This window comes from Opisthorchis viverrini (assembly GCF_000715545.1).
Source record: "Opisthorchis viverrini unplaced genomic scaffold opera_v5_46, whole genome shotgun sequence".
NCBI lineage: Eukaryota > Metazoa > Platyhelminthes > Trematoda > Opisthorchiida > Opisthorchiidae > Opisthorchis > Opisthorchis viverrini.
Window position 1 is genome coordinate 1,496,661 of NW_008751703.1, and position 13,285 is coordinate 1,509,945.

At 44.9% G+C, this 13,285-nt stretch overlaps 1 protein-coding gene across 1 annotated transcript in view; it reads left to right on the top strand.

Annotated features, from left to right (window-relative positions):
- Positions 1-2,134: 2,134 nt before the first annotated feature.
- Positions 2,135-13,285, top strand: part of T265_03350 (hypothetical protein) — a gene marked incomplete at both ends in the record, with an annotated part of 45,399 nt that continues 34,248 nt past the window's right edge. The window contains 6 exons of the mRNA XM_009167811.1: positions 2,135-2,166; positions 2,451-2,776; positions 4,858-4,985; positions 6,003-6,131; positions 6,639-6,967; positions 11,155-11,313. Of these exons, the coding sequence (XP_009166075.1) occupies positions 2,135-2,166; positions 2,451-2,776; positions 4,858-4,985; positions 6,003-6,131; positions 6,639-6,967; positions 11,155-11,313 (1,103 nt within the window). The remainder of the gene's footprint in view (positions 2,167-2,450; positions 2,777-4,857; positions 4,986-6,002; positions 6,132-6,638; positions 6,968-11,154; positions 11,314-13,285) is intronic.

The following is a 13,285-nucleotide window of genomic DNA, read 5'->3' on the forward strand; positions in this document are numbered from 1 at the left end:
CAGGGCAGATCATAAAGTTCTGCTCCAGTTTCGACGACGCCGAGGAAGTTTGTATGCCCAGACATCTCTCCAAGGTAGCAGGGGGCGTCAGATATTGCACTTGCTGCAGAACAGACAACAAGTGGTACCTTTCCAGGTCCATTTACAAGGAACAAAACTCCGGTTCCTGAGATAAAATTACCACGCACGATAATCCACATGGTCCGGAGACTGCGGTCTTAGGTCTTTGGACTCAATTTTAGGCTAATAGTAGATCAGCGATGCAAAATTAAACATGGAAATGAGGTTGAAAACAGGCAGGTAGAATGATGTGGGGTTCAATTATGGGCCTCGCACTTTCATGTGGTCTACTTGCAGGAAAGTGATAATCTTCCCGATAGCACGCGAAATCTGTTCTTCCGTTAGAAAAGCCCTTGCGAGTTTCAAAAATTAAAGGGCCTTTCTAGCCTCTTCAGTCTCGCACTTTTCTGCGATGTTCTGTCCACCTTTGAACTGCTGTTTTTGGCGGGTTGAAGCCTTTTTTGTTCAAGGCACGTCAATATGATAAAAACTACTCGGCTCTTCAAACAATCCAGCTCATTTTAAGGAACCCTTTTTCGTCACCCAGCCGAATCATTTGCTCGCTTAAACTTATTGACAGGTATTTGCGCCTCCAGCTTGCTTTCACACGCTTTCCAAAACGACCGTCCACTGTTTCGTTAAACCTTTTACCAAACAATGCACCGTTACGTATCCGTTCGGACAACCATCCTTCGTTTTTGCCCTAAAGACAGCGGATTAAAAGTACCCATTGGGCGGATATTTACAAGCAAATATCTTCGTGATATGCCGGCCGAAAACGGACAGGTGGCTCTGTAAAATATTCAGCGCTCAACCCGGCCAATATGTGTCCATCAATATACAACAATACATGAAAACCTAAAAAACCCTGGCGTCTACCTCTATGATTGCAATATAGGCCAATATGTGTCCATCAATATACAACAATACATGAAAACCTAAAAAACCCTGGCGTCTACCTCTATGATTGATCTCAATATAGGCCTGACGAAACGCCAAATCCGAGCATCTGTGCAAGAACCGGTCGTCGACGAAATAGTACTTTTACAATGCAGCACACAGAATGTTGACGTTCGAATTCCAAATGGTTGCTGAGACACCATGTTGCTGTACCAGTGGACCAGAAGGCCGTGTTCAGATGATACTCCTCATACAAGATGTCCCGGTCACCCGCACAATAACAGGCGGAAGGCGAATTCTTGTCGAGCTTGTTAACAGACCCATTATGGCCTATACTACACAGCGATAACATACCTTCCTTGTAGAAGCTACTCATTTTTTGCGAACATGGAGGAACTGTCTAAAAAGAATAAAGCACTTCTGCGAAAGTGTCGGACGCCATCCTGAACCAAAGCCGCCTTGCAATAACTTCTACGCCAGCAAACCCAACCCGCCTGTGATTGGTCAGAAGAACGGGACGCTTGCAAGTTCAGCATCAATCTGAGCTCTGTTAGACCCAAATTCACGCCCCACAACCAATCACATTCCAGTACCATTGACTCCCAATTCGAGAACTCCCGATCAGACGGCGTGGAGCCTTATTTAACACTTTATCAACGAGGTGTCTTTCTTTGGTGATAGCCAAATCCAACAGGAATGGCAGTTGGGTTGCGCGGTATCTGGCGGGTGCGGCGGCGTGCTGAGCCCAAGCGTTTTTTGAGCGACTTCGATCAAGGCTTATGCGAAGTGTCTACTAGACCTGATGCGCTGGAGTCCCATCCAGGAGGCCTTTGGATAGTTAAACTTGCCTACCGGCAAGATATTTGTGAAGCGGTAGCTGGAGGAGAGCTGCCCAAGGAGCTCGTTTTCCTCCGGTAGAAGTCTACCTCGAGCTCGAGGTGCAACGGTAGACCACGTCGAGAAGAGTATCGGTCTCACACGTAGCGGGATTTGAATCCACAGTTCATTACAAAAAGGTACAGGTGTCGGACAGGGCAATCGGGATGGGCAGGGCGGCTTGTAAGTATAAAGCAACCCCACTTGCTCTCCCGCGTTTCGAGTCAGCTCGGATAACGAAGTAGCTTTCTGTCGAGATATCCGCGTCAGAAACATCTTATGTAAGCCAGGGATCGAGATGCTCCCGGGACGTCCGGCCACAGACATCAGGTGCGTTTACGACATAGCTCCTTTTGGGTCAGACCCCTTAAACATTCATTCCATTCTACCGTACGGTTCAATATGCCCTTCGCAAGTGTCAAGTGATGGTGCTAGATTCGGTCGTGTCAAACCTAGGCCTCATGCTTACTGGTTGAACGATCGTTGTGGCAGATAGCTTTTTCTGCCTGGGTAACCGCAGAAGTCTTAGTGAACTAGCGAAAGACCGAATCACTTCCCGAATCGGGAAGGCCAGGAGGGTGTTTGCCAACCTTCGACTGGTCATAATGTGACAGCTTTACTTTCACTGATTCAGCGTGCAATGTCGCGATCCGATCGGTCCTACTTTATGAACCAAAGACATGGATGCTGCGTTTTGAGGACCTCCGAAGAACACCTGTGTTTGAACATTGGTACCTTCGAAGTGTTGCACTGGTTTGGTGGGAACATCGGATCAGTAATGTCGATGTACAGCAGATGATTTTCGGGAAAGTCCACTCTCCGATAGATCGGCTGGTCCCACTCCACAGGTTGCTCTGTTTAGGCCATGTTCTCAGCATGCCAGAGTACCACCCGCCGCGCAGAACCCTTTCGCCTAGCCTTGTGTCGGATGGAGAGGGTGGTTAGTCCATTATCTGGCAACGAAACATGGTACTGTTATCAGTAAACTCAGTCGCGTCTCTCCCGATTGGGTCTGCGGGGCTTGACAGGCGAATGTTTAGTGACCCTGACAGATATGACAGTCAGTGGTGGCTCCACTGCGTTGCTGTCACTCTCTTCCAGTCATTCGGTTTCTTTCAACTGATCGGGCAATCGCTTTGGTGGACTAGCTCGTAACACTGCACTTCGGCACACGGTTGTTTTTTGCTGAAAAGCGAACTGAACTGAGCCTCCTTTTGTATTATATCACTCTTTCAATCGTGACACTCGCCGTTGTCTTTCAAGCCATGCGTACCAAATCACGCTACCTCATTGTTACTCATGTTTTCACCTGCCTCCCTTGAGCTGTCTAACGTTGGAGTTTTCTACCACCCTCGGTATCCCCGTTTCCCTATTGTCCAACGTTTCAAGACCCGTGTTAACAAGAATCTGAACAAACTTCCTCAGATGAATCGCGTTTTCTGCAGTTTTACTTTAGTTGGCAATTTGTGCAGGGAGTCTTCGATAGTGTTTTTCCCTCCATATGTGTAAAAAGCTGATGTTGGCGAAGTGGTTGGGTAGTTTCACGATTGTCTTGCTTCAGAAGCCACTTGAACTCGCGTGTTGTCACCATCCTCTGCAGTTAAATTACTCAAGTAGAAATATGTCCGTTTCGGGACATTCTAATTACCTGTGGCCTAGTTGTCTGTGAGTTTTGCTTTATTGGAAGGATGTATATGGAAAGCGCCAGTGCTATATGTGCACGAGACGTTTTTGAACGGGTTCAACCGCCGAGAAAGCATATACCTGATGCGAGAGAACCAATGTCAGTTGATTTGCCCTGCATACGTCACACCTTGTCTGGAACCGCGAGCTTGACCTATTGAAAAACATCGATCAGAACTCTGATGACCATCATTCAGAAGGGGGATACTCGGAAGTATTCATGTCCCAAAATGCTTAGCCTAGCTTTTGCGATTACAAACCAATGAAGACAGCAAGCAAAAACAAAAAAAATGTGCATCAGGGAACTACGCTGGTGAATTAGTGCTTTCTGGCAGCGTAAGGGAGACCTTTGTCGTTGGTTGATAGATCAGCGACCGGTTCAATCGAGTTAATGGATTAGTCGGGTCTGCACACACATAGTTGGATCCATTCATTTTCTGGGGTTTAAGTTGAACGTCCTCAACTTCAGCTCCCGTCGATTACTTGGAACCCGTCAAATGGCTCAGGACCTTAATGTTTCCTGTATTCCTAATGCCATCCCGAGGAATTTCATGTAGCACTTTGACTGTAAATACCCGACTGCTGTAGCTTGTGGAGCTCTATTAAGCATGTAAGTGATTCGACGGCGGCCTATAGAGAACGGGCGACTTATCTCTGACGTTCCCACTGAGCACTGGTGATCTGTAGAGGTCTCATTCGGCAACATTAAGCGTTCTCGTGAGTGGCTCTTCCAGTTTGTACTGTACCTCAATACATCGTTTCCGCGATATTTGTGGTTTCCTCCTAAAGCTTCAGGCCATATTCACTTAGATTCTGTTTTATGAATTGCCGACGAAAATGTTAAATTTCCTGCATTGGACAGCATTTGTCTATTTTATACAGACTTCTCATTCCAGTTGTCATCGACCCTTCTTCTGACACCTACGTATGGAAATTGAAAGTAGTTTTTAGACGCCTGTTCTGCAACAAGTTATACGGGTAGCTTTGAGTTCTTTGACGTGTCAATAGTTGATTGAAAAATAATAACTACAAATGTGAAATCAACACTGTCGCTAAAATTGTATGTCTAGAGGATTCTTGAATTGGCATACGTAGCCTTGTAACCATTTTTATTTATCTTTCCTGATCTGTAAATCTCTATACTACCGTTCCAGGCGATCCGTATTCCCTTCAAACCAAAGTGATGGGATCTTGTGATAATGGCAGATATGTCTAACACCATAACAGCATTCTTGTCCTTGAAGTCTGCGATATCCAGCTCCAGCTCTTCACTGAGCCCTTCATGCTTCGAGGATGCTGTGGGTTAGTGAACACCTGCTATCTCTATTACACTTGAAGCCATTTTGAGAACGGATTTACGCGGCATATCTCTCAGCGTGCTTGAGGATAAGGTTATTGACCCAATACGACTTGCAGTCGAGTCCTCTGATGAACAAATTGGGTGTCAGGCGCTTAAATGTCTTCAGGTGAGCCACTATCTGCCGCTGAATCAACCAAATTTCCAATAGTGTCTTCTCCATGATTCCTCCTTCCTTTCATCGAATGCGGACAAAAAGTGGCTTATTTCACAGTTTTTGTGTGCTATTAGCTCATGTGCTACCTTACCAGAGCAAAGTCAGTTTTCTATCCTGAAGGTATTTGATTTTCTGTTTGATACATTATCCCCCGAAGTTAATTTTAGATATGTGCCTCACTTGCGAATCGGCTTTGTCAGCCAATGTGATTATCCGTGTGATTGAGGTAGGTTAGTGGGATGCTCAGGTATGTTAATTTGACTGGTTTTGGGAGGCATAGTCTCACTGCCTCTTTCTCCAGAGGCGCAAGGCCTTTTGTAATCAGTCCTCACTCCACCCGCATTTGTTTTTATTTCTTACTAGGACCTTCTTACTCCTGGTTGTATGACAGTGACGCATTTGTTTGATTGGATTTTGAATCGGATAGTGGTGGTGGTGTTATATGCACCGTCTACGGAGTGTGAGCATTGGACTGAAGCTGAGGGGACGAGATGGCTCGAGTGGTTAGAGCGCGAATTTACTGACAGGAAGGTCCGTGGTTCGAACCGACCCCTGCCTCTCGACTTTTCCTGTCTAGGCTTGGGCAACCTGGCAGCATCCAAGCCCTCCTGCTTCCTTCGGGTGGCACGGCAGTTAGGCACCGGAAGCGTGTTACAGCTGAACTATTAAAATGGATCGAACGAACACTAGATCTCTGTTGCGAACCTGTTCAATGCCAGACCTTTTGGTGCCGGACGTCGGCTCATTCTAGCTGACTAGGTATAGCGAACTGTTAACTAATTCAGACAACCACGTGACTACGGACTATTTTGTAACTAGTTGTCTATACTCAGGGAGGAATTGATTGCTATCAAACCTGAGGGCTTGAAATCCTACCGAATATTTAGTGTAAAGAAATGGTCGGATCCGGCCGCAAGTTTTTGTGAAGAGAGTCAAATATATTAATTTACTTGTGCTCGTACTTCACAGGTATGCATTGAGGTTTGCAGCAGTCCCACGACCTCACCCGACTCCATGGTGATACGTGTTTCACAGTGCACCGTTAAGCAGATTCTGGAAACGGCTACACTTCTATTCTCTCGGTCAGAACCTGAACAGGTTGGTCTATTTTCATTGCACTATACATGCTCTTTCTCAGATCCCTAGGAGTATCTACGATCGAGAACAGTTTATGTGCCAGTTTTTTGTTTGAAACGGAATTGGTCTCACCATTTCTTTGCTTGGGATCGGTGTTTTGTGGCAAAAATGTAACCACCCTTTGGTTATCTTCGATCTCAGATCGCCCCGCTGTGTAAGTCTAACATTGCATGCTAAGTCACAGCGTTACTGTGTAATTGCTGATAGAAGCGTACGACGGTGTGCAAAACCGTCAATGAACTACAGGTAATCAAAGCCGGCGCATGACTATTTCGAGGTGGTATGCGTGACAGTCAGCGCATCTGTAATCGAATAGACGTGTATTGAATACAGATTTTCAAGGAATAAGACTGCTGAAGTTGTGCGTCTGCTGTATCTTTCAGTTTGACTCGCCTGCACACATGCTATTTTTGTCAAATTGTTTTTCGCTCCCTTGTCCACATTTACTTGGTATCGCTTTTTTGACAGCTTCAGTCACTTGCTTCGACCGGTCCTGCATTGAATCATCCAGCGTGCCTGCCTGATTTACTGTTGTCACCAACCATCGAGCCAGGGTCTTCTGCTGTTCTACGTGACGAAATTCCGAAGGATAGTGATGCCAGTCACTTAACAGCATTGTCAAGACGACGCAGTTTGTTTCTGGTCGTCGGTTACCTCATTGACAGGTTGCGACTGGAGGTTGCGAAGGATAAATCGTCAAGCACTACACTTATTTTATTACTTGACTCACTGTTGGCCGTCCTAAAAGTCTTGCCTTCGGGAACCGTGAGGTATCAGCACTTCACCGATCTAATATGGTAAGGTTCTTTGTGGCTGAATTATGTTTGTAATTGGTTCCTCCAAAATTCTGAACGGCTTTCGAGTCTCTCCACGTGTGTGAATAAAATCTGTCACCTCTGATGTGTAGCACCACAAACGCCATAACTTGCCTTACTAGTGACAGGCGCAGGTTTGGGCGCAGATTCGTGACTGGGCTGAGTAATTTGGTAGAAAACGTTTCATCGTCAGTGGAACTGATGCTTGTTCTTTATAGGTAGAAATGCGTGGTTGTTTCGCTTGTACATGTTTGTACGTAGTAAACAACGCGCATGAACATTTCCGTGTGATACTTGAGGAAGGATATTCAAAAGCATGGAATTCAAAAGAATGGATATTCAAAGATGGAACTCTCCAGACTAAGCTACATCTGTAACCACCCACGTTTGATTTCTGTTCAGGGGGCGGTGGCGCACTGCGCGCGGCGATAGTCAGATAAGAGGAAAACACCTTTACCTTGTATTTTTGGGCAACGGATACTCACGAGATTTTCTACCGGAATAAATTTAAGTAAAATGCAACCTGACAGCAGCAACACCAAACAACTGAACGGACGAGTTCTGTCAGTAGCCTATCGGAATGCATACAATTACAGCTACAGCCGAAAGGAATTAAAGTAGTCCACAAACCAGCTACTACATTAAGAGCATCGGTCTCAGCGCCGAACGATAACGCCTACGAAGGTGGAGAAAATATAATCGTGTACAGACTCACACCAGACGATCTACAAGGTAACTTTACTCGGATGGAATAACATTGGGTACCTATTAAAAGAGTTTCCACTGTTCCAAATTTTCATACTTGAAGATGAAGAATACACAACTATGAGCGTATGACTGAGTCAAAGTGATGGAGTCACAACTGGCCATGCGGCCAATCGACTCGCTGTGCAGATGAGCGAAAAACAATTGACGGAAGAACCGCTGTCAAGTCTCAAGACCTATCGGGAGACAGGTCACTCGACAAATCGATAGAGATGCTCGTCTCAGTCTCCATAGATAACCTGAGGTCCAGCTAGGCCAGTGTTGCATACACACCAAGCACACGCTTCTCCGTTCAAAATGAGGCCATATTAACTGCAAAATGTTTACAACCTAATCTTCTACTTCAATGATCGAATCAACTATCAGATGCCAGTGCTCTCAATTGACAGCTAAGGCATACTAGACGAAACGGTGCTAGTTACGGTCATCAGTTCCCAGGTAATACTCCTAAGCCGGATTGAATTGGTGATAACTACATTATGTGTGTGGTTCACCACTCCAATTTTCCGATTCGCGTTGCCAGTCATCAAACAGTCGTGACAATTCGACATAGTGTGGCCACTCGCCCCCTCTCGTTGTCAATGCTCGGTTGTGTTGTGTTGGTTGTGTGGCTTTCGGTCCTGTTTCTAGTCGAGGCGCGAATCTCCTGAACGGGCTACATAACTCATTTTCGCTTTATAACTTCTCCATTTGACCATTGTTGTGCTAATAGAGGTTTGCTTTCACACTCACTTTGTCTGTTGTCCACGTATTCTCGCTGGGTCCATCTATATCCATTTTTCAGTTTTTTCACTAATTTCATCCTTTTCATGAAGTAATACTTTCATCGCCTTGACGGCTTTTTCAGCTGTAATGTTCCCTCTTGAATGTCGCCTGTGAACGCACTTTCCACTCCGCCTGCACTGCCGAACTTTGCACTTTTGACGATTTAAGCGTTTATAACTTCTAATGGTCTGTTTTCTCAGGTAGCACCTATCAGGTCGACCACGAGGCAGCGTTTTTTTTCATTGTTAATTGTTTTCCCAGCTTGCGGCTTTTCGTACTTGTATCTCACACCGTCTTGGCAACGTCCCTAAACTCTGGACCTCAATATTACTTCCGCTCCCTGTACTGTCTTCGCCTTAAAGTTCTCCACGTACAGCCTGCTTCCATTTTTCACCTCACTATGCCTACAAGATCGTCTTTACCCTCTGTGCTTCCTGGCGATGTTCTCCCATCAACGGGGGAATCTTCCCTTCCCTTTCCAAAGGGTTCATGGAAATCCTCTAAACCCGTTAGACGTTTCCTTTCGAAATGGTTTAACCATGCTTCTCCGTAATTGTCCGCCGACTCTGATGAATCGTCTTCCCGAAACCTCTACATAGATGCTATTACTTGAATCCAATAAAAGGCACTCCTTTGTCTCTTTTCGTTTCCATTAAACAAGCAAAAGCTGATATCTTCGTGGATCGTTTTGTTCATTATTCCGACTTTCACTTTACTTCCACGGTGAACCCGTTTGAGTGTCACACATCTTAGATCTTCCGAGTTGAATAAGTTTTCCGAAACAGACACAATATCGCCCGGTTTCTCTGAGACTTTTGTTCCGGTGCGGTACACTTCCCTTTTCTGTAGCCTACCGATGTGTCGGGTTTTTCAGCAACCGACCAATGTTAGTACACCATTGAAGGTTTGTTCCCATAGCTTGGAGCATCAAAACGAGATCCTTGAGGTCGTGTTCGTTTTTCACCCAATTTCTATTGTAAATCTACGGCATCAGTGTTGAACACTGATATTGTGCCGTCGATGGTATTATTATTATTATTATTATTATTATTATTATTAATCAACAATCTCTTCTGTGATTTGATCCAGCATTAGCTAAAGATGCTACTGTTCACCAATCCTACCTCCCTTATTTTAAGTGAAGATGTACGCACAATCAGTACCACGAACTATGGTCTCGCCAAAATTTGCACTCGGGTTTCTCGATTGCTGTGACATCCGGCTCCTTTAGATATTTATGTCCCTCGTAGTCCATTTGTCATCCTTAGACCTCCCAATTTCTACAGACGCCAACCGTGTTCCCCGTTCTTCCTCTTTCACGGTTCTATGTTCGGCCTTTTTTCAGCTGCTGTTTGTCCGCTGACGTCAAACTGATTTTTACAGGTGCATCCATCCGCGCCAGCAGCTAGTCCATAGCCACCAACTTATATTGTATACAAATCGTTCGTCTCAACCTAGAATACTGCTTTCAAATGTTAGGTGGCTCCCTATCCAATGAGATATCATTCACCTTTTTTCCTCGTCTACCGTACCGATGGTCTCCAACCTCCTTATTCCCAGATGTAGCACCTCTTATTCAAATGGTTATCAACTTAGCGGGTGTTCTTTGGTCGTGTTTCTCTCACAAATTTTCAATCATTTTATTAGTCCATATTCTTTCAATCACCCAGTCACCCTGACAACCTCGAGTCTTGCCGATGAACCAAACCCTTGAACTGTCGGCCGCCCACTTTAGCCTCATCGTATAACACTTCCAACTTTCTAAGACTAAGGGCAGCCCATTTCTTCGGGCGCCACGTTTACTTCGGTTTCGTTCACTTGATTTATGTGCCTACGTCTCAGTGAACTGTTCATTGTGCAACAGAACTGTGTTAACATTTTGTGTTCGATTTTTTCACATTCCTGTAGTTGCGATATGTAACTATTGTGTTGCAATTTTACCGTTTTTTTGTTTGAGGGTCTGAAAATCACATAACAACAAGTGACTTTGTGGATACTGGGCTGAATATTCGACCAAACTATTGATTTTCCATAGCATTTATAGATGATGAACAAGGTTTAGAGCAATCTCTGTGAGTCATAAAGAGGGAAAGGTTTCAAGACCTCAAGTAGAGAAATGGACACACCCATTTCAGTTTATGTGGTAGTGAGTCTGTCACATCGTGCATGAGTTATTTAACATCCTTGTGGATCAGGAGAACAGGGAATCATATGTTGAAAATGGTTTTGGTGACCACCTGGATTATATTCGTATCCACCTCAGCTGTTATCTCCTATTTCACCTGGTCATGTTCCTCTTCTTTAGGCTGCATGGACGGTAGTTTACGTTTGCGCTGGAACTACTGACAATCGACTGTGACTCCGTATCCTACATACTGTTATCTTTTCACCGTCTAGCCAACTGATTTGGTATTTTGATCTGTGTTTGTTTCCAAGTACAACTTGGGCACGGATTAGTTGTATTTCGGTCATTTTTTTCGGCAGCACTTATTCGTTTTTTGCAACTCGCATTCCATTCAAATAACAACCTTGAACCGGAAGTCTTGACATGAACAGACATTTCTAATGGTAATCCTGGTCTTTCTTCTATTTCTGAGCATCAGTGCAGTTTCCTTCCCATTTTCTCAAACATTTTCTAGGAGGGATCTCTGCCCGTCTCTTGTGTCCATCATGCAGTCAAAGTCTCTTGGCTGTCATCCTCTCCAGCCTTCTAACGGCTCGCTTGAAGTTGGCCGTGGGTCAGGGGCTGAGAGCCTGACAAGCCCCTTTCCCTGCACTGTGCTGGTCATGTGTTACAAGTACGTGCTTATATTTGGTGCCGTTGGTTCTTCGCTTGCGTGGACATTTTATTATGTTAATTTAGTTATATTAATTGTGTTACTTAGTGTTTGCGTGTTTTTGTGGTGCGTTAAATTCATTCATGTTCACTGTCGATTCTCGCCTCAACCGGTGTTCCAACTGATGGAATCTCAAACGGACAGTGTTTGTCAGGCATTGAGAGACACGTATCCAAAAATTGTATCAGTCGCGAAGGACTATCTGTCCTAAAGGGGAAATTTGTCCATTTTGGAGCATCTATGGCCCACTGAGTTCTAATGGGGTTTCATTGTGTCTAAATATTGGTTGCTCGGGTTGACTGATTACCCGTTGATAAGGCGGCAGCTGATCTACTTTCCAAGCCTGGCAATTGACTCGCAGATTTTTCATCGCCGTGTGAGAAGATATCATCACTCAGGATACATTTACGAGCCATTTACCAAGTTCGACGAATAGACTGGCTGCCACCTGGTCAACAGTGACTTAGACACCCACTGGGTTTCTCATACGAGGTTGGTGAATGGACAGAGCTCTAACCCCAAACCGAATGCTTCAGGTCTGGGGTTGAAACATGTACATCAGCGTGCCACTGAAAAACTTGTACTGCTGCGATAGTGTGCCAGCCAGGTGGGTACTGGGTCACGCTCTCTTCCGAAGCCGCTTCTGATTGCGCTTTTCAGATCTATATGAAAGGTAAATGCACCGCTTGATATTTGGAGCTACTTCATAAGCGGCTGCTGGGTTTATGAGTGTGCTTAAGAGGCTCTCCATACCCCATTCCACTACAAAACGTAGTCTTTCAAGGATAACTGCTACCTTTTTGTTCGTTTTCGATGAAACCGACATCAAATGAGGCGGACACCGATGGGTTTCCAATACCCCAGTGTCCGTAGCGCTGCTGGTGCGAACATTGTCGATCCGTAGCATGTAGACGACATCTTTATGGATAAACGGAAAACACAGGTGCTTTTGGATGAAGTAACTACTAACGTACCATCTTTCTCCATGCGGCTAGCTCGTAAAAAGTGCTAAGTCATGCTTATGAATTTGCAGGCTGTGGGGATTTCCTGTGTATTTCAGGGGAAGCATTATAGTTTGTACAGTTTTACATTCCTTGCTTATCTTATTAGCTCTTAACGAAGTGTGTCTGATGAAGTCAGTGCATGAATCTCGTAGGCCCGAATCACGTTTGTCAATTTGCATCAAGGGTGATGTCAATAAAGCTTACCACTAGGTTTCAGGAGTCATGTGCACCAGGCCACAATGGAGACTGTTTTGTTTGCATGATAAAATTGACCGCCGCGGGCAGATTGTATGGTGCTTCTTCAGGCTCTTGATCACAGGTTGGTGGTATCGTATAGCGTGGATAAATTAATAGCGACGTAATTGGAAGGCGAATGCTTGTGTCTGCAGCAAGTACTTCGCTTGAGCGGAACATTCATCACCATAAACTGGGGCAGCTCGCATGGCGAGTCATCGTTTTGGCAGACGAGTGTTAAGCTCAGCGGGGCAATAAAAAGATGGAGGAAATTCAGTTTAGCCTTATCGATCTTCACTATCGATTTTACTGTATCAATGGATCGTATGAACTTAAGATGTAAAGAGACTTTAATCTGGTTATCGTCGATCACCTCAACGTAATGGCTGAATCCGAATGGTGGAAAGAAAGGAGAATCAAAACAAGCTAATGAATGGGATTCTATCATTTCGTTCATATACCTCACTTTGATGCGTATGACAAAGGTAGTTCGTTTAGTTACACAAGAAAATGTGTCGCCTGTATTCTTCAAGTGACACCTGTCGCAAACACACGGTCATCATCGTCATCATCATCGACAGCATGACATCGGTGTTCAACACCGATGCTTCACTGCCGTACAACCATGACTTATTTGAAAGCCTTATTGTAAAGAAAAGAGTAAAGGTGGACGGGGGAGGGACTTAGTGCTAGCT